The sequence below is a fragment of the Rhinopithecus roxellana genome, chromosome 16, assembly GCF_007565055.1.
Source record: "Rhinopithecus roxellana isolate Shanxi Qingling chromosome 16, ASM756505v1, whole genome shotgun sequence".
Classification (NCBI taxonomy): domain Eukaryota; kingdom Metazoa; phylum Chordata; class Mammalia; order Primates; family Cercopithecidae; genus Rhinopithecus; species Rhinopithecus roxellana.
In genome coordinates, this window is record NC_044564.1 from 85,946,583 (window position 1) to 85,970,435 (window position 23,853).

At 51.1% G+C, this 23,853-nt stretch overlaps 1 protein-coding gene across 1 annotated transcript; it reads right to left on the bottom strand.

The window, feature by feature from the left end:
* Positions 1-17,184: 17,184 nt before the first annotated feature.
* TEKT4 (tektin 4) lies at positions 17,185-22,493 on the bottom strand. The gene is made up of 6 exons (XM_010371998.1): positions 21,960-22,493; positions 20,448-20,518; positions 19,933-20,076; positions 19,044-19,266; positions 18,283-18,437; positions 17,185-17,461 (listed from the first exon to the last, which is right to left on the bottom strand). Exons 1-6 carry the CDS (start codon positions 22,491-22,493, stop codon positions 17,245-17,247), a joined length of 1,344 nt encoding a protein of 447 aa, XP_010370300.1. The 3' UTR covers positions 17,185-17,244.
* Positions 22,494-23,853: the final 1,360 nt, after the last annotated feature.

Below are 23,853 nucleotides of genomic sequence, written 5' to 3' on the forward strand. Positions count from 1 at the left end.
AACCTTGCTAGCTGAAGCTTCTGGCTCTCTTTTTTTTCTTCTTCCCGTGCAGGACGCTTGCTTCTCTCCTTCCCGCCCTTGGACATCAGACTCCAGGTTCTTATGCCTTTGGACTCTGGGACTTGCGCCAGCAGCTTCCCCCAGGCTCTCAGGCCCTCGGCCTCAGACTGAAGACTGCACTGCGGGCTTGCCTGGTTTTGAGGCTTTTGGACTTGGACTGAGCCACTACTAGCTTCTCTCTTACCCTAGCTGGCAGACAGCCTATTGTGGGACTTTGCCTTGTAACTGTGAGCCAGTTCTCTCTAATAAACTTCCTTTTACGTATACGTGTATCCTATTGGTTGCGTCCCTCTGGAGAACCCTGAGTACTACATTTTGTTTATTTTTTCTCTGCTGCCCTTTCCTCTTGTTCTAGGCTTACCTAGACCGCCACCATTCCTTCCCCTTGTCTAAGGTAAAAGTTGTTTTTTTTCTCGCTAAATGCATGGTATTCTGCCCGTTTTCCATGGCTTCCCTCGGCCCTGCTGTTTATTCTTGCTCTCCTAAGAGGAAATCCCTGCCTCTTCCGTGGCTTTTCCCACTTGGTCTACGGACTGGTTTCTGTTGTTCTCAGAGACACACTGAGACCTTTTCCATCTCACTGTCACTTCCTGGAAGGGCTCTCTCTACCTCGTCTGCCTGCTGAGCAACCTTTTGGGGAGACTCGGGCATTCCTGAGTCACTGACCTTGAGCTGTTTGGGGTTGGTACGTTAATTTATCTTCTTAGACCACTTACCACTTCCTTAACTTCAAAAGAGAAGAATCATTATTATTTTCCATGGTTGGTATGAAGAGTAGAAATAACTTACACAAAATGCATTGCAGTTAAGAGATAATGAATGGCCGTGAATGCCCTTATTGATGTTATTTTATCGGTCTGGGCTCAGATACCATCTGTTCTGTGACCTCTACTCTGAATCATATCTGGTTCTTCTCTGGGTTTGTCGTGCTCTGTTCTTAACTACTTTAAAGCAGTAATTGCTCTAACGATTGTAATTAGTGGTCCTTCCCAGTAAAATTTTAATTTTTTAGATCTCTTCCCCCACCCCTACCCCAGCCTAAGCAATGTTTTCTTATTTTTTTGTGTACAGGGTGCATCACTGGTCTTCTTTTATTTGTGGCTAAATAAATGTTGTGTTGGAAGAGTAAAGAGTTCCCAGTTCCACGGGATCTATAGTTCTACAAAATGAATATATACATAGTCCATGTAAATATTTCACTTTTAAAACAAATTTTTAATTTTTAAATTAAATTTAATTTGTATGTGTTTGTATGTTAGTGAGACCAGACATGGTTGGGTGGGGGGCGGGCAGAGGTTGGGTCTCACCATGTTGCCCGGGCTGGTTTTGAACTCCCCTTCAACTGTCCCCATCCTCACCTGGCCCCTCCCCTTGCCTCCTCCCCTCTCACCCCTACGCCAGCTCTGGCCATTCTCCTCCCCGTCTGTAAACTGCAAGACTCAACAAGTGACTTTCTGAGCAATCCCTGCCTGCCGAGAAGAGGCTGTTTACAGACACAGGAGGCCAAGTACAGAAAGAGGCAAAAGAACTAGCTTGCCTTTTTCAGTGGATGTCATTTTACGGGGCTGGCTTCAGATTATTGTTATAGCTTTAAATAAAAGGACAGTTTTCATCTTGGCCCATGGCCTGCATTATTTCTTTACTGTGCATTGCCCTGGGTGCTTGACTAATAATTTAACAACAGATTTTTTTTTTTTGTTTTTAATTTTAAATCATGATACATTGCATTGCTGTGAGAGGAATTAGAGGTAAAGTAGGGCTTGAAACTGCCTGTAGTTGGTTACTTACTGAGATCTTAACATAAATGTCAGGTGAGAGGGTGAAGTTTTAAGTAGCACTGAGTGGAACAGAAATTAAATGCACTGAAGCTGCGGTGTCCAATTCAGTAGGCATAGCCACCTGTAACTGTTGAGAACGTGAAATGCTGGCTGGTCCTGGTTGAGATGCGTTGTGTTAAATACACTGGATTTTGTCGTTGGAGTAGGAAGAACAATGTAAAATATCTGCTTAATAATTTTTTATATTGATTACATGTTAAAATGATTATTACTATGATTACTATTTGGGACATATTGAGTTAAGTATATTTAAAAATAATTTCACCTTTTTCTTCTAATGGGGCTACTAGTACATTTAAAATTACACATGTGGCTCACATATTTATTGGACAGCACTGCTCCAGAAGTTTAGGAAGAAATAAGAAAAAATATTGAGAACAGGTAGCGACAGAAGGAAGTATGCCCTCCTATAAGACTGATTCCAATAAAAATAATAGGTGATAGTTTTAATTGCCTTTTTCCTACTAGAAAATGTAAGTGTACTTTACATGCCTCTTTGTTCTCCCTCTTTCCCCTTCAGTTTCATGGTTAGCATGTATTTACTATCTCTGGCTTAATATTCACTAAGCAGCATTAAGAAGACTTAGGTAAATGATTCCCTGCTGAACACACTTGATTTTCAAAGCACTTTCCTAACCCACTTGTAACTGGTGTAGAGTCAAAGGCAGATGGCTTATTAGTAGTCATCCCATTTAAATATCATGGAATTTTCCCATTAAATCTCAAAGTAAACAATTTGTTTTAGGCTATTTGGTCAAGTGTATGGAAGGGACAGCATAGAACATGTGGTACTTCATTTCCAAATTGCTTGAGATGGTTTTCATTATAATCATACATGATTTGCTTCTGGTTTTCCGGAAAAGCCAGCTAAACCTGTGGTGCATTTAAAGGTAAACGAAATATCCTCAAAGGATTGCTCAAAGTGACTTATGCAACTTGAGTATATATTTTTTCCGTAGGGTGTTTATCCCAAATTACCTGGCCATTTGCTGCAATTTGCAGTTTTTTGGAAAACACCAAATATTTTTCAAGTCAGAGACGTTTTAATAAAAACAGTCATTGTGAGCTGGCAGCAGCCAAATAAAATAACCCTTTATTTCCCAGTTGAGAATTTGAAATTGGAAGGTAATTAACATATGTGAGGATGGTTTATTTGCTTACTGGGTTTTAGGAATGCGCCAAGTTGTTTTCTGAGGGATGTTGTTGCTGTATGTGTCCCACCTACTTTGCTTCCTTACTGAACAATGCAAGTTTGAGACAGAAATATTTGAGAACATTTTTGTCAGTTATGACATTTTGATAGTGAACATTTTGTATCTTCTGTCAACTTAAAATGTTTAATTTTTTATAGCCAAATAATTTGGCTGTAATGTTTAATTTGTTATAGCCAAATAATTTGTTTATCATTGATAATTTATCGAATTAAATTGCTTTTTTCCTGTAGCCTTTCTTCAGTCACATCTGAATAAATCACTTAGAAGTAAGCTAGATATAATATAATGAAATGCTTAAAAGAGCTGTGTATCTTCATATCACACTTACAGCAGTATGATTTTCTGTTGTACCCATTATATTCTACCTGCAGCTAGTTGAGGTAAAGACAGGGCATTTAACTGTCAAGGGAACCTGAAAGGAGACTGTAGAAATCTGGAAAGTCTCTCGGATCTTTGAGGATTTTGGGATGCAGAGAGTGGGGCTGGGATCTCTGGCTAGGTTGGAGCCAGCCTGCATTTGTATCTTTATCTTGGAAGCAAACTTAGAATGCAGAGATAGAGGTGGCCTGGATGCTGCTAACTCTAGCCAACCACTAAATCTTAAGGTGGGAGAGATGCAGGCTTTGGCTGGGTGCTAAGCTGCTGTAGTTGGTTGAATGTAGAGGTCACTATCTTTTCTGAATGCTTGTCAGTAAATTAAATCACCTTCTACTCCCGTATGCCTGCCAACCTAATGGGAAATCGCTATAGAAAAGATGGTTTACATTTTAGTCTTTGAAGTGGTTTATGCATGTTTCTGCAATCAAGATTTAATGCAGACTTGGACTGGATATTGAATATCTATTTGTCTGCTTTTCTCTCCATAGGGAGCATATAGCTTCATTGCACCATGTGTGGCATTTGGGCCCTGGTTGGCAGCGCCGACTGCCTTTCTGTTGAGTGTCTGAGTGCTATGAAGATGCACACAGGGGTCCAGATGCATTCCGTTTTGAGAATGTCAATGGTACACCAACTGCTGCTTTGGATTTCAGCGGTTGGTGGTAGTTGACCCGCTGTTTGGAATGCAGCCAATTCGAGTGAAGAAATATCCATATTTGTGGCTCTATTACAATGGTGAAATCTACAACCATAAGAAGGTAAGTAAAAAGAAACCAGATATCTGCATGCAATTAAACTTCAGAGCTTGTTGGTTACAATGAGATTAGATATTCTGTATCATGCTTTTTACTTCGCAAAGCATTCTTTGTTTGTTATCTCATTTGCTTTAAGTATGTAGACAGGGAACTGATGAATAAAATGGTGAGTGAAATGACCTGGTCACAAAAAAAGTGATAAAAATGGGGATTACAGTTCTGTTTCTTTGACTCTTAGAATTTTTTCTTCTTCTCCCTAGCTTTTCGTTTTGAAAAAAATTCTAACATACAGAAAAGAACAGAATAGTGAGCACCTAGATTGAATAATCATTAATGTTTTGCCATATTTGCTTCCTTTTTCTTTCTACATACACACATATATATACACACACACACATACACACACACACACATACACACACACACACACACACACATGCACACAGTTTTTTGCCAAACCATTTGAGAATATGGTGCAGATTTTGTAACACTCCTAAATATATAAGCATTTATCTCCAAAGAATAAGGACATTTTCCTACATAACATCAATACCATTATTAAACCTAAGAATCCATAATACCACCTGGCCAGGCGCAGTGGCTCATGCCTGTAATCCCAGTACTTTGGGAGGCTGAGGCGAGCAGATAACGAGGTCAGGAGTTTGAGACCATCCTGGTTAACATGGTGAAACCCCATCTCCACTAAAAATACAAAAATAAAAAAATTAGCTGGTTGTGGTGGCGGCGCCTGTAGTCCCAGCTACTTGGGAGGCTGAGGCAGGAGAATGGTGTGAACCCGTGAGGCAGAGCTTACAGTGAGCCGAGACTGAGCCACTGCACTCCAGCCTGGGAGACACAGCAAGACTCCGTCTCAAAAAACAAACAAACAAGCAACAACAACAAAAAAACCAAGAATCCATAATGCCACCTAATATCCAGTTTATACTTAAATTTCCCTAAGTGTCTGGAGAATATCTTTTTTTTTTTTTTTTTGAGACAGAGTCTCAACTCTGTCACCCAGGTTGGAGTGCAGTGTTGTGGTCTCGGCTCACTGCAACCTCTGCCTCCCGGGTTCAAGCGATTCTCCTGTCTCAGCCTCCTGAGTAGCTGGGACGACAGGCCCACCTGTCACCATGCCTGGCTAATTTTTTGTATTTTAGTAAAGACAGGGCCCAGGATGGTCTGGGACTTCTGAGCTCAGGCAATCTGCTCACCTTGGCCTCTCAAAGTGCTACCAAGAATATTTTTATAGCTGGTTTTTGTTTGTTTTGAGCCAGATTTCATTAAAGGTTCACGCGTTTGCTTGTGACGTTGCTTGGTATGATGTTGAGACTTCTTGATAGACACCTGTCATGCATTGATAGAGATTTATCCTAACCACGTTTTGGACATTTTTATCTCTGAAGAATAGCTTTTGTCATTGTTTGTTGCCTGCTCACAGGAACACTCTTAATAAGAGTCTTCTCATTTAAAAAGTTTTAAAATAGTTATTCAAGAAATTCCTTTCATACATTTCTTTTTTTTTTTTTTTTTTTTTTTTTTTTTTTTTTTTTGAGACGGAGTCTCGCTCTGTCGCCCAGGCTGGAGTGCAGTGGCCGGATCTCAGCTCACTGCAAGCTCCGCCTCCCGGGTTTACGCCATTCTCCTGCCTCAGCCTCCCAAGTAGCTGGGACTACAGGCACCCGCCAACTCGCCCGGCTAGTTTTTTGTATTTTTTAGTAGAGACGGGGTTTCGCCGTGTTAGCCAGGATGGTCTCGATCTCCTGACCTCGCGATCCACCCGTCTCGGCCTCCCAAAGTGCTGGGATTACAGGCTTGAGCCACCGCGCCCGGCCCATACATTTCTTTATTCCTTTAGTAAGGGCCTAATATGCACCAGACATCATTTTTCTAGGTGATTGTAGATGAAATGGTGAAAAGGAAAGGCAAGAATGGAATTTCCTGCTAGTGGGAAGTAGATAGAGTATTAACACTTTTCTCTTTCTACCTCAGGTCGGTGTCAGATACATCAGAACGGCAGGAGGCATTACGGCATCATCGGCTTGGCTTTAAAAAGTTATAAGACGTTAACTATTTTGAAAACAATTAATTTCTATTCTAAATTAGTCAATGTTTTATTTGTAAAACTAGAGAAGTTTGTTCCATTGCTTCTACCAAGCGTCTAAGCTTATGTAGTTGGGGCAGCTATAAATCTGTCTGATGAACAGGATGTATATTTTAGGCTTATATAAAATATTCTGAAACATAAGCTCAAAAATCCCCCCACCCCCTTTTTGATAAAAATAAAGTTTACTACTACTGATAAAATACAGCCAGAGGAGTGCTGGAAGTGGAGGGAGACTGAGTGAAAGAGAATAGGAATGGGGTAAAGGCGGGGGCAAAGAGCAGGCGCCTCTCCCTGCAGGGGAATATCAGGGGCCTGCAGCCAAGTCAAATGACAGCATGACTTCAGGAGGCCAGATTTGAGGGCTTTTATCTAAGATGTAGCATCGGAGTTTGGTTTCAGAGAGTAGGAAGTGATACATCCGTTACCCAAAGGACCCTTCTCTTTTTAAAATAAATTACCTGCAAAGTTGAGGCTGAAGAGGTGGGCAAGGTAGATTTGTGAAACTGCTGCTTGCTAATATCACCAAATGCGTTATGGTCACTTACCCTCTAGGCAGTTCAGCCCAGAACAGTCCGCAGAAGACTGTTTCCAGACCCCACCTGCCAGTTACACATCATCCCTGATAGAGCTGAGAGGGGTGACCAGGCACTGGCTTGATAGCCACTGGAAGCAAAGCCCATTTTCAGACAGTTCACTGAGGGCTTACAGACAGAAGGTTCACAAAGGATGGAGTGATCTGGATGGAGTGTGAAGCACATTTACGGGTCATGCACACACATAATAGGGTTACTTTTTGAAATTTGGAAACATGTTTTAAACTTCACCTAGGCTTTCCACCTGATTTAAACCCCTTCTTTCTCTAATGTCAGCCAAAAATGTGAGTATGACAGACAAAGAGGAAGACATCAAGGACTCTTCATCCTCCCAGTTTGCCAGTGATGGTGGAGAGTGTCAGAATTGGAGAGTAGCCTAATCAAACCTTCTTACTCTGCATGCAGTGGCAGACAGTCCCTTTGCTGTTCCTTTGGGGCCTGCAGACGAATAAAAAGCGCCAACATCATTTTATCTATCAGTGAGAAGCAGCTTTACTGCTACTGCAGTGGTGGAAGCACTGGGCGTTGTCGTCCACCCGTGAGGACCAGCAGCTTTGTTTTGGATCATGTATCTGTGTTTGTGATGGAGCCATTTATTTTTCAGGGAACGATGACAGATGATGTCCCTTTGCTTTCCATTTGCATAGCTAGGTCTTGGAAGCTGAACTGGAGGAACTTCTTAGCCAATACTGTCCTCTCAAACCAAAAGCTTACAGTTGCAGAAGACACGTTTTTTAGTGTCATGGCAACCAGGCAACCTATTATCTTAACTTAAATTTAGAGGTTGAGCATCCCGAATCTGAAAATCTGAAATTTGAAATGCTCCAAAATCTGAAACTTTTGGAGCACTGACATGACACTACATGTGGATTTTGATGTCACAGTCAAAATGCAGGTGTACAACACACAGTTTATTTGGCATTCTCTAGTGAAAAAAGACCCTCTCAGCCCCCTGCAGCTGCAGTATAACTTTTCTGCACATGCTCAGATTCCCCCATGCAAGCACACCCACAAAGGGTAATAGAATGGTACATGTGCAAGCTGGACACGCTAACGGCAGGATCCCCACGGATGGGACCTAAGTGCATTACCCGTTGTGTATTTTTGCTTATTCTCTACTCTGTGGTGTTAACATACTGAAAATGTCATAAAGGCCTGTAGATATCCCTACGAGCAGCAATGGTAAGGAAAAGTAGAAACATTTGTAACACAGAAAGTCAAGCTGTTGGAGAAATTAGACTGTAGTGTAGAGGTATAGACGACATGGTGAAAATGTGTGATGGAGATATTGAAGGACTAGAGCTACCTGCATTCCTAACAGAACAAGAAGTCACGTCACTTTATAAAATTAAAGAGAGACTTCCAAGACAAAAGCCATTGATAATGAGGCAGATGACTCTGGAGAAACATTCTAAAAAGCCATCTGGCAGAATGCCTCCTCAGCCTCAGAGGACCCACCTCCTAGTTGCTCGACTCTGCTAATATTTCTTCTCACCTAAAAAAAAGAAAAAAATACAATGTACAGTACCTTTTAATCAAAACACAGCCTTGAAGGTGGAGCCTGAAAGCCTGCCATTGTTTGTACAGCTGTTTAACCACTGATGCAGCTATTCTGGTGATGCTATTATGTTGCTTATTATTATTATTATTATTATTATTTTTTTTTTTTTTTGAGACGGAGTCTCGCTCTCTCGCCCAGGCTGGAGTGCAGTGGCACGATCTCAGCTCACTGCAAGCTCCGCCTCCTGCGTTTATGCCATTCTCCTGCCTCAGCCTCTCGAGTAGCTGGGACTACAGGCGCCCGCCACCTCGCCCGGCTAGTTTTTTTTTTATTTTTTATTTTTTAATAGAGATGGGGTTTCACCGCGTTAGCCCGGATGGTCTCGATCTTCTGACCTCGTGATCCGCCCGTCTCGGCCTCCCAAAGTGCTGGGATTACAGGCTTGAGCCACCGCACCCAGCCTTTCAGTTGCTTATTATTTTTTCCTGTATTAACAGTATGTCATATTTTTTGCTTATGTGTGAATAAGTGTGTGAAAATGATTGCCCATCAGTAGCATATAAATCCAGAGTCAGAAATGATGGTCAGTGATGTCAGACAGCCACAGATTTTCCACATGGTAGCTGAGATAGTGACACCTTTGCTTTCTGATGGTTCCATGCACACAAACTTTGTTTCATGCACAAAATTATTTGAAATATTATATAAGATTACCTTTAGGCTATGTGTATAAGATATATGAAACATAAGTGAATTTCATGTTTAGACTTGGGTCTCATCCCCAAGATATCTCACATAGATACAAATATTCCAAATCCAAAAAAATTCCATAACCTGAAACACTTCATGTTCCAAACATTTCAGATAAGGGATACTCAATCTGCATGTATATAAATATATATGTATCACATACATAATATGTATATAATATGCATTTCCATTCCTCCACAGGTTACTATTCTGGTACATTCCCATTATATTCTGTTTATCAGACTGCAACTAAAACTTTCATGGGTTCAGCTTCATGTTGAACAGAATTTGCAGGATTATGAGTTGAAGCCAAACGTAGTTTGATAAGGCTATGATTCTCCCAAATCACCAAAGTGCATGAAATGATTTTAGAGCTCCAGAAATACTGAAGCAACTTTGCAATAAAAAATTACTAGTGAATGCACAAGGAGTCTGTAACGTTTTGGTTTTACTCTTGCCTCCTCAGGTGCAACACCATTTTCAATTTGAATTCCCGATCAAGGTAGATGGGGAGATAACCCTTCATCTTTATGACAAAGGAGGAATTGAGCAAACAATTTGTATGTTGGATGGTGTGTTTGCATTTGTGTTACTGGATTCTACCAATAAGAAAGTGTTCCTGGGCAGAGATACATAAGGAGTCAGACCTTTGTTTAAAGTAGTGACAGAAGATGGACTTTTGTCTGTATGTTCAGAAGCTACAGGTAATAGTAAATTTATCTGTAGATTTTCATTATTGTCTTGGTTGTGTGTTTTCTTTTAAATTACATTTGAAAATCTCTTAGTAATCCAGAATTTTACAAGTGACTAAGTTATGAATTCTTACCTTTTTTAAAAAAACCAGGAGTTGTACTCTCCTTTTCAGCACTTAAATTCCGTAATCCTTGAAGAACGAGTCTTTAGTGTCGTCGTTTATTTTTTGCTGTGCTAATACGCTCTGCATCTAGCTTGATCCTAAGTGCAGTTTTAAGTTTTCCTGTGTCATACTATAATGGGAGGGTTGGCTCCGTGATTATTGCCCTGCGGTACTTTGCTGCAGTTACAGCACAGCCAATATTAGGATTTCCAGAACACCTTTATTGGTAATTCACATACCATGTAATTCACCCACTCGAAGTATACTGTTCACTGGTTTCTAGTATATTCACAGATGGTGGTAACCAACACTCCAGTTTTAGAATTGTTTTTCCACTTCAAAAAAAACAAATCAAATCCTGTGCCCTTTACCTTATTTTATGATTTTTTTTTTACTTCTTTTTTTAAGAGATGGGGTCTTGCCCAGTCGACCAGCCCAGGCTGGAGTGCAGTGGTATAATCATAGCTTAGTGCGGCCTTGAACTCCTGGACTCAAGGGATCCTCCCACCTCAGTCTCCCTAGTAGCTAGGAGTATAGGCATGGACCCCAACACCCTGCCTCCTGTGCCCTTTAGCTTTCAATTCTATCTCTCCACATCCGTCACCTGCAGCCCTGCAGTTGTAATGCTGGCAATCACCAATCTTTCTGCCTCTGAATTCCCTATTCTGTATGTTTCATATAAATGGAATTATATATCATATGGGTTTTTGTTAGTAGATACTTTCAGTTGGCAAAAAGTGGATCAAATGGATCTATTTTGAGCTAATCCACATTAATGTAAGGACTAAAACTATAAAATCCCGAGAAGCAAACATAGGAGTAAATTGTCATGACCTTGGATTTGGCAAAGCTTTCTTAAATATGACACCAGCAACAAGGATAAAAATTGAACTGGATTTCATCCAAATGAAACATGTTTGCACTTCCAAGGACACCGTCAAGAAAGTGAAGACAACCCACAAGATGGAAGAAAATACTTGCAAATAATGTGTAGCACTTTTTGATGGTAAACTTGAGGAAGACATTTATTTCTTATCTCTTACCCACACAGCAGTGACATCCTAAAATCTCTCTCCCTGCCTCGTTTTGCCATTCTTGAAATCTTTTTTCAGTTAATATTCAGATGTAATGTTGGCTGAAGCAGGGATAATGAGATCAACCAAAGGGGTCCTCAGGACACTAGTCACGGCGTTTGTACTAATACCAGAACTGGTTTATTTTCAGGCATTTCTAGTGTGATCAGATGGCAAAGAACAAGTATATGTATACATGTCAGTTGCCGGGGCTGCTGGGCAAGCCTGGGAAAGACAGTCCCTGGGGGAAGCAGCCTTCTGTTCCCCTGTACTGTAATCACATCCGGTTTACCTTCTGAAATTCCTTGATCTTTTCTATATCCTTGGCACTGTCCTTTTACAGACCAAATGAGCTTACCTGGAATACTGCAGCAATTTTCTTTTCTCAGTGCTTTTAGAATAACCTGTCAACAACTCATCTGACTCTAGTACTACCTGCTTACCACCTTTTAATTACTCTGCACTTCCCTCCCAGGCTGTGTAGCTCACTTGAGCTCTGCTGGATGGTGAGGGAATCTGGGTCCTTATTCTGGAATTTGAACTCAGTGCTACACAGGTTACTGGCTGGGCTGACAATCTCAAGTTGTAAATCACGAGTATTCTATGTAGATAGTCTGTTACAATTTACAATAAAACATTGACATTTGTGTCAAAGATCATGGTGATGTGAGGTTGGGTACTGTCTGTGAGAAGTAATTGAGGAAATTAGTATTATAAGGTTTGATTCACATATAGTGCATAACAACTAGTTAAGGGTTAGATGTCTTATTATCTGAGTTTAAAGTATCTAAGAGTGGATCGTTCTGCTTTTTAAAGTTCTGGGAACCATGGCTATTTTCTGAAAATACCTCAGTGATGACACATAAATGACTACCAGCCCGTTGTAACATTAGGACTCCGGTTCATCCCTTTGCATCATAAGTATGTCTTTTCCCTTTGTATATAGTTGCTTTAGTATAGAAAATAGGTTTTCTTGATTAGAAATCTAAGAAGAATAAATTGAAAACTTTTCTATGTTTCTATTGCTTTGAATTACTAAAAGTGAGTGTAATTTGGCAGTATATCCCTGTGCCATTATTATCTCTCTGGTAAGTAGATGGTAGGGCTTTGGATGATTAAATATTTTTTCCTCTTTTGCTTATTTAATGGGCATGTGTTTGTATTAAAAAGGGGAAGATAATTAAGAATGTAGAAGATGCTAACTAATCGTGAAAGTTATTGGGAAGGGTTACCTAATTTAAAAGTTGGCCAGGCATGGCAACACTGCCTGCAGTCCCAGCTGTTGGGGGAGGCTGAGGCAAGAGGATGACTTGAGCCCAGGAGATGGAGATTACAGTGAGCTATGATTGTGCCACAGCACTTCAGCCTGAGGGACACAGCCGGGCCCCATCTCAGAAAAACCTAGAACAACAACAGACAGAGAGAGGAACCTGGACGGACTGAGCTATCTTAGTGTCCGGGCGCTGCTGTGATGACGGCTTACAACATCAGGAATTTATTCTCTCACAGTTCTGGAGGCCACAAGTCCAAAATCAAGGTGTGGGTGGAAATGCGCTCCCTCTGCAGACTCTTGGGGAGGATCCTTGCTTCTTCCAGCTCTGCAACTGTGGCGCCTGCGGCCACTGGAACCAGCTCTGCACGGCTCAGACCTGGGTGATGAGGACACAGCTTCGCAGGTGGGCAGCCACATCCCCAGGGGGAGCCTGTGGGCCTGTGGCAGGGTGGGCGCAGGCAGGGCAGGGGCTCCCCACTGTTGCCCCTGGGCTCGTGGGGCTTGTGGAGGAAGCCGGTTGGACGCGCACATACTGCAGCTCCCTGGATCTGAGCCTTGGTTTCCCTACCTGTGAAATGGGCACCCATGGCAGCTCAGAAGTGTCTGGGAGCATCCCCTGTGGTGGAAGGTGGGGGGCGCTGCTGGGGCACAGCCATGGGGGCCCCACTCCCCACTCCATGTGCTTCGCTCAGTGCTCCCTGATGCCAGCAGAGCTGCCCCGAAAAGAGGGGCGTTCCCGTGAGTTCCTCGTGTGGGGGATGGGTCACAGAGACTCCCAAGTGCAGGGCAGGGTGGAGGGAGGCTGAGGGGGGTGGTCAAATGGCCGGGGAAGAACTTCCTTGAGTTCCTCCGGTCTCGGTGGCCTGGGGAGCATCTGTTTGGGCAGGCAGCTGGCGGGGCTGGTGGCTGAACCCCTGTGGCTCGGGGTCCCCGGGCTAGGCCGGAGTAGGGTGGGCAGGGAGAGGGGAGGGTGAGTGTGAGGGGCAGAACAGCGTCTCCTGGACAGACACAGCCCTGGTCGCTCATGGCTGCAGCGTCGCCATGGTGACAGGAAAGTGCTGCTGTACCTTGTGTCTCTGGGAGGGGCTCCCAATGGACACCCCGCAGCATCTCCCCGACTGTGCAGTGGGGTGGTGGCAGGGGTGCTGAGCACTGGGGGAGGAGCCTTGGCAAGCCCTTCCCTCCCTGGGCACCAGACCTTGGGCTCCTGGATGCCTGGGTTCATGTGTCCAGTTTTTCCCGCGGAAGATGTTTGGGGTGTTCCCAGAAAACGGGGAGGGCCCTGGAGGGTCAGGATTGTATTACTAAACCCAGAAAGTCTGGGGTTCCATTTTTAGCACAAGGCAGGCAACCCATGTGCCCCAGCCCAGCGGCCAGGCTGTGTGGGAGAGGGAAGTGGGGGCCTGAAGGAGTAAGGATCCTATTATCGCAGCCTCCCCTGCAGCCAGCCAGGATGGCCGGTGTGGGCTGGACAGCGGGTACTACACCAGGGGCACTGGCGCCGACCTTGAGCCATGCATCTGATGCCTGTGAGAGTGATTTCTAGGAACCACTGCACGCAGGGGCAGATGAGGGAACCCCGACATGGGACAGCCGAGGGTGACCCCAACACGGAGGGGGCCAGCTGTGTCCAGGCTCCACTGGATTCTGCAGAGGACAGAACACAGTGCTGACTGTAGGGTGTGGGGTCACTGAGGGTTAGGATAGGCTGGGGTTGGGAGAGGGCCATGCTGCAGCTGGGGCACATCCCACCTGCACCCCTCAGATGGCAGGGCCTGGTCCTCTCCATTCCCACCCGACCCGGTCAGTAACAGCCACGGACCAGCAGCCCCCAGCAACCCCTCCCTCCCTGAACTGCAGAGGATGGGACGTACCACAGTCTCTTCCAGGCAAGAGCTGCTGTAGCTTTCTTTATCCTTGTGCTAGAAGCCCAGGGTGGCTGGGGTGTGGGCCCACTGTGGAGAGAGGGGCCTCAGAACAGTCCAGGGTGGGTGTCCACCTTCCTGCCCACTGTGGAGGCCTGAATCACCCCCAGCCACTCTCCCAATCCCCAGGAGTTCCAGGCGCTTCCTGGAGCAAGCCACAGCTGATCTCCACCATGGGTAGGAGCTCCAGGCCAGGTCAACAGGGACTCCACAGAGGGGCCTGTAGGTTAGCAGCAGCTACTGGTGTCCAGATGGCCTCAGGGGTGGGGGTTGGACAGTCTGGAGGTCAGCAGGGAATTCAGCATGAGATGGCCCTTAGGGTTCTGGCCCAGCAGCCCCAGGGGATGGCTCTGCACCGAGTCATGAAGCTTGCAGGCCAGGGGCATTGGCCTCTCTCTAGCTGGGAGTGACTTCCATCACTGCTGTCATTAGCCTTCCCTGAATCAACCTGTCCCTGGGGTGGGAGCACAGTGGGTTCCAGAACCCTCAGGTCTCAGTTTTCCCTGCTGTAAAATGCACGTGATAGTGAGGCTGTCATGAGGCCTGAAGGAGTTAAAATCTGCCATGTGCTCAGGATGGCACCTAGCTCGGCGCCTCCCAGCCTGGTGCCACCATCTGGCATCAGAGATGAAACACTTCTCCCAGATCCCCTCCCCTGGAACCCCCTGCACTCAGCTCTCCCTCAGCCACTGCCTCCAGGGTGGGACAAGGAGGCCCTGAACCTGATGGGGACCCGACAGGGCTGGGCAGTGCCACCTGGGTCTGGGCGATAATGGGAGCCTGAGTGTGGGGCCTGCATGGAGGGAGCCATTGTCTCTTGGGCCTCTTAATGGCTACTTCCCTAGAGTCCGGAGAAGTGCTGCTGCTCAAGGGGAGACAGCGCCAGCAGCTCCCTCTGGGGCTGGAGTGGGCACAGCATGTGGGGGCCTTGCCCCCACCCACCTCCCATGAAGGTTCCTGGCTCTCCTGGGGGATTCCTCGCTACAGTGCTGAGGCTGACCCCAGGGCTGACCAGGCCCAGGATGGTGTTGGACCACCTGCATCCCACTGCAGCAGGCAGGGAGGGCTCTGCAGCCACCACCCACACACATCTGACCCCTCCCTGGCCGTCGTGTCCAGGGTGGCAGGGAGTGAAGTCCCCACCCAACAACCTCCCCCAGTTTAGGGGCCTTTGAGTTCACCAGCAGCTGCCTCACTCCAGGTTTCCCCTGTGCTGGGGGTGATTGCAGGGAGATGATTCTTTGGTGTTCCCTGGGCAGGTCATTGCCTCAGCCCTTGCCTGGTGTCCTGGAGCAGCTTTGAGAAGTTACATGGACAGGAAACAAACTGTCTGCAGCCCCCAGGTGAGGCTTGGCTGCTATGTCCCGTTGCCTCTGCTCCTGGCTGTCAAAGCCCCATGGTAACAGCATCCAGGGCAAATTTAAATGGCACCCCAGAGAATAAGAGTGGGCCTGGGTATCACTGTCATGACTGGTGGCTTGCGACAAGTAGCATGGCTTCCATAGTGATGGGAGGTGTCATTTCCCCTGAATCTGCACTGGAGAGAAGGTCTTGGAAGCTTTCGGGCCCACCCTCCAGGGTCTGGGTCTGTGTCTCTGAGAGTGGCCAGGTGGGCAGAAGAATCCTTGCTGCCTGGCAGTCAGGTTTGGAGCTGGGGAGGGCTGGGCCCGGTTAGCAATGAGCTTATTGCAGTGAACCAGAGCTCAAGATAAAGCGAAAGGCCCAGCCCAGACACCTCCTTCCCTGGTCCCAGCCCCTGTGCCTTGGCCTGTGTGGTGAAAGCCAGGTTCTCGCCTCAGGAAGCCCTCCCTGCCCTGCCTGCTCACACACAGCCTCTCCCAGATTTCTCCCCATCCAGGCTGAGTAGGATTCCCAAGAAGGCTCCACCCCCAGGCAACTGCCTGCAGTCAACATTGTCACCTCCCCCAGTGAATGGCAGTGGTGTTTTTCCTCCTCAGCAGTGGCCTCTGGAGGGGTCTCAGCAGGTGGGGAAGAGCGGTCTGAGTTATCCCCACGTGAAAGGCAGTGGATGCCTCTCCTCCCAGCAACCGCCAGCAGCAACTTCCACCTGGCTGACCCCACCCAGCTCACAGAACTGCCCAACTAGGTGTCCTTCTGGTTGATTGGGGGGAAGGGGCTGTTACCTCCCGGTCCCCTCCAGGCTGAGACAAGAGCCCTGTGGGCCTGGATCTTGGAGATGGCACTCCCACCCACATGCTCTCCGGGTGGGTCCATCCTGGGGGGTGCAGAAGGGAGCTCCATGTACCCCTGCCGATCTGTCCATCTGAGCCTCAGGGGTCCTGGGCACTGAGCTGGGCTGGTCTGGGCTGGGCTGAGCTGGGGTATGCACTGTCACTGGGGACAGAGAGGGGATGCTGAAGCAGGTGCTTCTGGGTGGGGCCTGCCTGGAGGATCACCCCAGCAGGTGCACCCAGCAGCTGGATGAGCCTCTAGTAGAGTAAGTGCCCTGTCCATAGGGGTATGTGAGCTGAGGCTGGGGGCCTGGAGGTGCAGGGGGAGGAGTTGGGGAGATGCAGAGGTCCCAAAGATGTCCCAAGGCCGTAAGATCCTGGTGAAGGAATGGAGGAGCCAGCACTGGTGGGGAAGTGGGGAAGGGGAGCTGGATGGCCTGGCTCTGGGCTGGACACATGGTCTGCGCCCACCCCTGAGCTGTGCTGTGGAGCCCCAGTCCCCACTTGGGCACGTCCTGTCCTCTGAGGCACAGGGATTCCTGGTGGCTCTAACCCCTCATCTCCCACCATTGGGATGATGAGTCCGTAGGCAGAGCCAGCCTCATAGGGGACCCAAAGGCCAGTTCAGATGGATGGCAACTCGAGGTCCCACCGGGCACACACACTCCGTGCAGAAAGCTAACGTGCTGTTTATTTGGGGACTTGGCGGGGAAGCACCGTGGCAGCGGCTCACTGGTAGCCAGCCAGCTGCAGGAGGGTGGGGTAGCGAGTACGATGGGCCATGCACTTCTGGCGGTCGATGAAGAGACTGTTGGTCATGGCGGTGATGTCCTTCTCCAGGCTCATGTGGGTGTCCTCGAGGTTGCGCAGGGACTGCTCTGCTTCTAGAAGCTTCTCCCGCAGTGCTGCGAGGGACATGTTCAGCTCCTCCACCTCGCTCACCAGCCTGAGGGTGTTGGGGAGTATGAGCCGTGGCTGGGGAGGGCAGAAGTATGCACCTTCGGGGGTGCAAGGAACCCAAAACTCCCAATGGGAGCTGGCAGGAGGTCCTGGGAAGACTCCACGAAAGGACCCCTAAGGGAACCCCACCAGGAAAGTGGCCCTAGGGCAGAGCACAAATGACGAGGGTCCTCCCAGGGAGCGCGGGCGAGTGCGAATGAGTGACCCGCATGGGATCTCGACCCTGGCAGGACAGGACCTGCCCTTAGCCCACCAGGCTCGGTTCTTTCCATTCCTGATGTTTAATGGAGGGAGGCCCCCAGTTCCTTGAAGGAACCGAGGGGCAGGGAAGAAAGGTACTTAGGCTTAGCAGGGGCCGCCGCGCATCTGTTAACAAGGGAAACAAAAGGACAGCTCATCTATGCCTGGAGCCCGAGCGTAGGTCGTACTTTCCACCAGAGGTGTGGACAGCACCCTCAGGGCAGCAGGGAACGGCCCTGCCTGGCCTCTGGCCCTGTGGCCTCCTGGAGCTCACCTTGTCTGCAGGAGCTTCCTCCCAGGAAGATGAGGCAGCACAGGGTGGGGTGAGACCACGTGGGCACAGGTCCCTGGCACTGGGAGCTCCCCACCCATCACCTGCCCAGGGTCACGTCTGTATCTGTGTGTTTAAGGTGTGCTTGCGTGTGGCCCCAAAGTCTCCCTCCCCTCTCAGCACCTGCGGGGGATGTGTGTGGGGGGTTGGGGTGTTTATTGGAGGCTGAGATCAGAGAGTAGCAGGGAGGTGGTGGACCGGGCCACCCGGGACTGCCTCAGAGGCACAGGCAGCACCTGAACTGGGCTGCATCGCGGCACAGCTCCACGTTGGGCCGGCGCGAGCGCAGGTACAGCCGGGTCTGGGCGACGCGCAAAGGGGCCTCCTTGTCCTTGATGGCCTGCTTCAGTGCTGCCACGTTGTGCTCCTGATCTGTGATTTCCCGCAGCGTCTGCAGACAGGACAGTGCCCTTGGGCCTGTGCCCCCATGCTCAGGCATATGGAATGCTGATACCAGGCTGGTCCTGCCCAGGTCCTGGGGCCGTGTCCAGAGGGCAGTCCTGACCAGTGGCCCCGGGGAGGCATGAATGAAGGAACAATGTGCACGGGGCCCCCAGCGGGCTCTGGAAGAGTCAGGCAGCCTGTTGCCCCTTAGCTCTGGTCCAAGAACTCCCATCCTTGGTCGTCACCAGGACCTGAACCCTGCTCAAGGACTGGGCACTCAGAGGCGGTAAAGGCCACGCTGAGACCCTAGATCAGAGTCCTGCCTGCCAGGCTAGGACTCTCGGGGACCCCTGGGAGGTCAGTGCTCCCCAGACCACCTGCTGCCTCCATCCTCAACACAGCTCCTCCTGTTCAGTCATGGGGGTGGCAACACCCGCCCATCATACCGTGTCGCCTGGTTTTACACAGGTTTACGGAGAGGTGGCACTTGCTTCTGGGGTCCCTCGGGGTAAGTGGGGCAGAGGAGAGCGGTGCTGAAGGCCCAGGCCAGGTGATGCGGGGGCAGAGTGGTGGGCAGGCGCGGGAGCCATCTTGGGGGTTCAGGGCGCCCCACCTTGTGCAGGTGCTGCTGCAGCTTGTGCCGCGCGTCCTCCAGCTCCTCGCAGCGGCGCCCGAAGGCCAGGTTCACAGCGTCGCACTGCAGCCGCAGGTCCTCGGAAGTGTCGCGAAGGATGCAGTCCACCAGCACCCGCAGGTTGGCCGAGGCCAGGCGCTCGCGCTGGGCGCGGCACAGATTGTCCTGCGTGAACTTGGCCCAGGTCTCTGGGGTGGAGGCGCTGCGGGGCGGGGGACAGCCAGGGGATGCGGGGGAGGCTCTGCCCAAGGCCGGGGGTCCTGCCGCGCCCCCATGCCTTGTCCGCGCCCCGTGCTCCTGGAGGACCCGCATGGACTCCGATGCACCCCGTGCTGCCCCACGAAGCCCAGTCCCCCAGGCTCCCTGTCCTCCAGTGCCCCCCGGCCCACAACTCCCCTGAGTCCCCCCACACCCGACCCACCTCGGGCGCTTAGTCCCCTCGCGTCCCCGCGATCCCGTTCCCAGCACCGCCGCCCCCAAGGCCCCCTCTGCAGCACCTCCGGCCCCCGTAGCCCCCCTTCCCTAGTACCCAGCGCCCGGGTCCCCTTCCTGCACCCCGGAGTTTGCTGCGCTCAAGTGGGCGGTGGTCGCGCGCCCTCTGCTGGCCGTGGACGGAAACGCAGTCCTGCCGGCGCCTGGCGCTGACCTGACCCCACCCTGTCCTGCCTCCCCGCGACCTGGCTGTGCACGCGCTGGGCACTTGAGGGGGTCTTGCTCGCTTGCTCATGCCGGGGTAGAAAGTTGCCCAAGTGCCCTCGGGGGCGAGGGCCTCCGGGCCAGGCTGGGGGAAGCAGCCCCGCTGAGGCCCCCAGGTGGAGGGAGGCAAGTCCACAGCCAGGGCAAGCACAGGGGCAGAGCTGGGGCCCACCTCTCTTGGAAGGCAGTGGAGTGAGGATGAGCCTGCACCTGGGTGCTCTGGCTGTGGTGGCGCCCGCAGGTCTCGTCGATGTTGTAGGCCTCCACCTTGTCTGACCAGTCCATCTCGCAGGTCTCCTTGTGCTCCCGGTTCAGTCTGGGGCAAGGTGGGGCAGGGCCTTGGTATGTGCCCAGGGAGGGCCCTGCTGGGGACTGTCCCTGCTGCAGGCTGGGCCCCAATGCCCGCTTCAGGAGGGAACTCTGGGCCAGCCTATCCTGGGCAGTCCTCATGCTCAGCAGTGACCAGGAGCAGCCGCCCAGACTGGGGGGCTGCAGAGCAGATGTGGGACTGGGCTCTGGCCAGTCAACCTCAGGCTGGGCCGGAACCTCCCCCACCTAGCCCTGCACTCCCACTGGGACCTGGGGCAGCCCCTGCCCTGGGCCTCAGGGTCCTGTCGTTCAATGCCTTGCCCCAGGACCAACCGTGGGTGGGGTCAGGAGTCATCCCTTGGGCAGCCCTGGACCCACCGGATCTGGCTCACTGCTTGCATGATGGTTCTCTTCAGCAGCTCCTGAATGTTCCGGATAAGCTCAGCTTCCTGAGGAAGGAGACGCCCTGAGCACCAGAGCCCGTCCCTGGTGAGGATCCCAGCAGGCCCAGCTGCTGCCAGCCTTGGTCAACACCTGAGCCACCAGAAGAAGCTGAGTGCTGGGGCCTGAGCTCTGACTGTGCAAGTTCTGCTCTCTCAATGGGTTTATCCTGGGCTTTTGGGCATCCTCCTTGGTGCATTGTAAGTGGGGTGTTTTGCTGCAGGGCCTTCCATGGGCTGCTGGGAAGGTCCCTCAGCAGCAGTTCCCACACCCCAGGCTTTAGGAGTCATCATTGCTGCTCACTCAGTGCACCCAGGAACATTGGTCTGTCCGTGGTGCCTGAACAGCCCCTGAGGAACCAAACTCTAGGGTCCCAGATGCCCGCCCAGGCTGCCCCTCAGGGATCTGTGCTGGGAAACGCCATCCTCACAGCAAGAACAGGAGCAGGATCCTGTGTTTCTTCTTACTGCCTGACCAGTTTAATTTTCTGTGTGTAGGAACAAGCCTTTTCCCTGTGATTGGGGTCTTTGCCTCGACCACCAGCTACCTCCGTGTGTGCCAGGGCCCGAGTCCTGTGCCCCTCTGTCCCTGGGTTTGCCTCTTCCTGCACTGTCAGTTTCTCCATTACTGGGCAGGTGCCCTTGGTGCAGGCAGAGGGTTTTCGGGAGCTGTAGGAGTTGAGGCACTGAGAGGGTGCAGGGTGAGGGGTCTGGGGAAGGGAGGGAGGAGGGAAGGCATGAAGGGAGGGATGAACTCAAGGGTTCTTGTCTGAGCTTGGGGGTGTGGCAGGAGAACAGCTGCCCCCACCCCACATCCTTCATGAATGTCTACAGGCTTGCAGTGGTTCTCAGGGAGGCCCCAGGCTCTGAGAGATCAGAGAATTCTCCAGAGCCAGCATCAGGGCCAGGACTGAGTTACTTTCTCACCCTATGAGGCTGCCCCACAGACAAGCTGGGCTGGATTCGGAAGTTACATGGGACATGGAGGAGAGGGGACCTGCGGGTGCAGATCTTTGTGGCCCAGGCTCTGGGTAGGATGAATGGGAGCGGTGGCTCCCAGCCCACCCCACCCTAGCTGTCCACACCCGCAGTGCTAGCTCAGGCCTGGGTTTCCACCTCGGGAACAGCTGTCCCAGCCAGGGATGGTCTTTGGGGAGGTGCCTTGTGGCTCAGTTCAGGGAGCCCAGGGTGAGGATGACTGTGCCAGCACTCAAAGGGACTGGAGGAGAGGAGCCCAGAAGAAGAACAACTGCTTGGGAGTCAGGGGCCCTCCGGGGCAAAGCTGCCTTCTGGTCTGTCACGAAGGGGCCAGGTTTCGGGACTCAGGGTTCCCAAGTGCAGAGGGCTGGGCTACCGCATGCCTGCAGCAGCCACCTTGCTTGTCCACATGAACTGCCAGGGCCCCTCCTCTCTGAGCCCACAAGTCCCGGCTACCCAAGGCTGCTGGCACCTTCAACAATTCCGTCTCCACACAGTCGCGCACGAGGTTGGGGTGCTGGCGGCGCTCACGACACTGCAGGTTGTCAGTGGCGATGGAGAAGGGCACCTCCGTGGCGTCCAGGGCGCGCTCCAGCCGCTGCTTCTGGGCCAGCAGCAGGTCGGTCTCCGCAACCAGTGCTTCCACCTCGCGCTGCAGCTCCGACTTCCAGCCGTGCATGTCCTGCAGTCGCTCGCCAACCCTGCGCGTGGAGTCTTGCTGCGTGCGCTGCGCCAGAGCCTGGGTCTCCGACGCCAGCTGCTGGCTCTCATGCCGCTGCCGCTCCGACTGGTCGCGGTCCGCGAAGGCCTGGTGGTAGCGAGCATAGCAGTTCTGGAACCACTCCTCCAGCAGGTACTTGGCGGTGCGGAAGCCTGCGGTGGCCAGCCCGGAGGACGTGTAGGCGCCTGTGTTGCGGGCCACGTCGTACTCTTTGGCGCGCAGCTCGCAGGGCGGCACTGTCTGTGGGGCCGGCTGTTTGGTCAGGAGTATGTCCGTCTGCGCCATGGTGCCAGCCGCCCACCAGGGCCAGGGGAGTGAGGGGGGTGGCCAGCTGGTTGCAGGTCAGCCAAGTGCGGTCAGCGGGGCAGCTCCAGTGGCTCAGTCCCAGAGCAGGACGCGGCTCCCAGTCGCCTGGGTGACACTGTCAACCAAGAGCTTCCTGTTGCTAAGAAACGGGATCCCTTCTCCAGTGGCTGGGGGAGGGAGCATTCAGGGTGGCCGGCAGAACTGCCCTCTTAAAGGGCCAGGCAGCCCCAGCCCCACCATCCCTGTCCCTGCCTCGGTGCAATCAGCAGTGGCCAAGGGTTCTTGTCACTTAGAGGATCCTGGGGCCAGCCTGTCGCCAGCCTCTGTGTCCTACCCTTAGGGTTCAGGGTGTGGGTGGGGACCTGCTGCCCTGGCCCCTTCCTTCGTTCATCTATTTGTTCCTGGTTTGGCTCTCTGAACCTGTCCTGTGCGCAGCTCCGGGCTCAGGGTGAACAAGACAGAAGAGGCTCTGCCCACCTGCAGCCCCCTCAGGGCAGAGGGGTGTGGCTGTCGTGTGGGTGTTGGGTGTGCTAACTGACAGTGTTACTTGATGTCTCCCACTGTACATGTGGCTGCCCTCCCTGCCCTCCTGACCCCAACGGCAGCCTGGTAGCACAGGGAGGGTCCCAGGTCAGGCCTCTGGGTCCCTGACACAGCCTCCTGATGGGGCTTTGAGGACAGCATCCCAGAGACTTACCCCAACCCAGGCCAAGCCAGAACCTGTGGCAGGCGGCCTGGAAACCTCTTCTCACTGTCCGTCGTCAAGATTGGGAGGTCAGGGGAACTTCAGAGGCTGGTGTGGTCTGAGAAACAACCTCGAGCCTTGCTGTGACTCAGTTTCCCCAGGCAGCAGCAGGCTGGAGCACACGCAGGGCAGGATGCCAGGCTCCACCTTTTGTCTGGAACCTGCATTCACTGGACACCTCTCTGTAGGCAGAGCAGAGCAGAGCTGCCCATGTTTGTTCCCTGATCTGCAGCCCAGGAACCCGACAGACCGGCTGAGCCAAGGAGGAGGCCTGTGGGTCAGAGCCCAGCTCTGCGAAGTGGGAGACCTCTCAGCCTCCACTTCCAGGTGCCCTGAAGTCGTTGGCAGGGGGCGCTGCCTGCCTGGGGCTCCCAGACTAAGGGAACACAGATTCACCTGGTGACCGCAATAGGCCCTGCAGGCTGAGGGACAGGACTTGGCCAAGGATGCATCAGAGATAGGAGACTGGGCCCTCACTCCTGCCAGCTACAAACTCCCAAAGCTCCCAGCCCTCTCATGGGGTGAAGACGCCCTGAAGGACACTTCAGTGTGCTCCCATCTCTGGGTTCTGCCAGCCGGAGAGTGGGAGCCTCA

Bases quoted from the DNA above. Each gene is read 5' to 3' on its own strand.
- TEKT4 (XM_010371998.1), bottom strand. From the start codon at position 22,493: ATGGCGCAGACGGACATACTCCTGACCAAACAGCCGGCCCCACAGACA. The intron at 19,267-19,932 runs GTGGGCCCCAGC...CCCGCCCCGCAG, and splicing joins TCCACTGCCTTCCAAGAGAG to CGCCTCCACCCCAGAGACCT. The intron at 17,462-18,282 runs GTGCTGCCTGTG...CAACACCCTCAG, and splicing joins CGCGATGCAGCCCAGTTCAG to GCTGGTGAGCGAGGTGGAGG.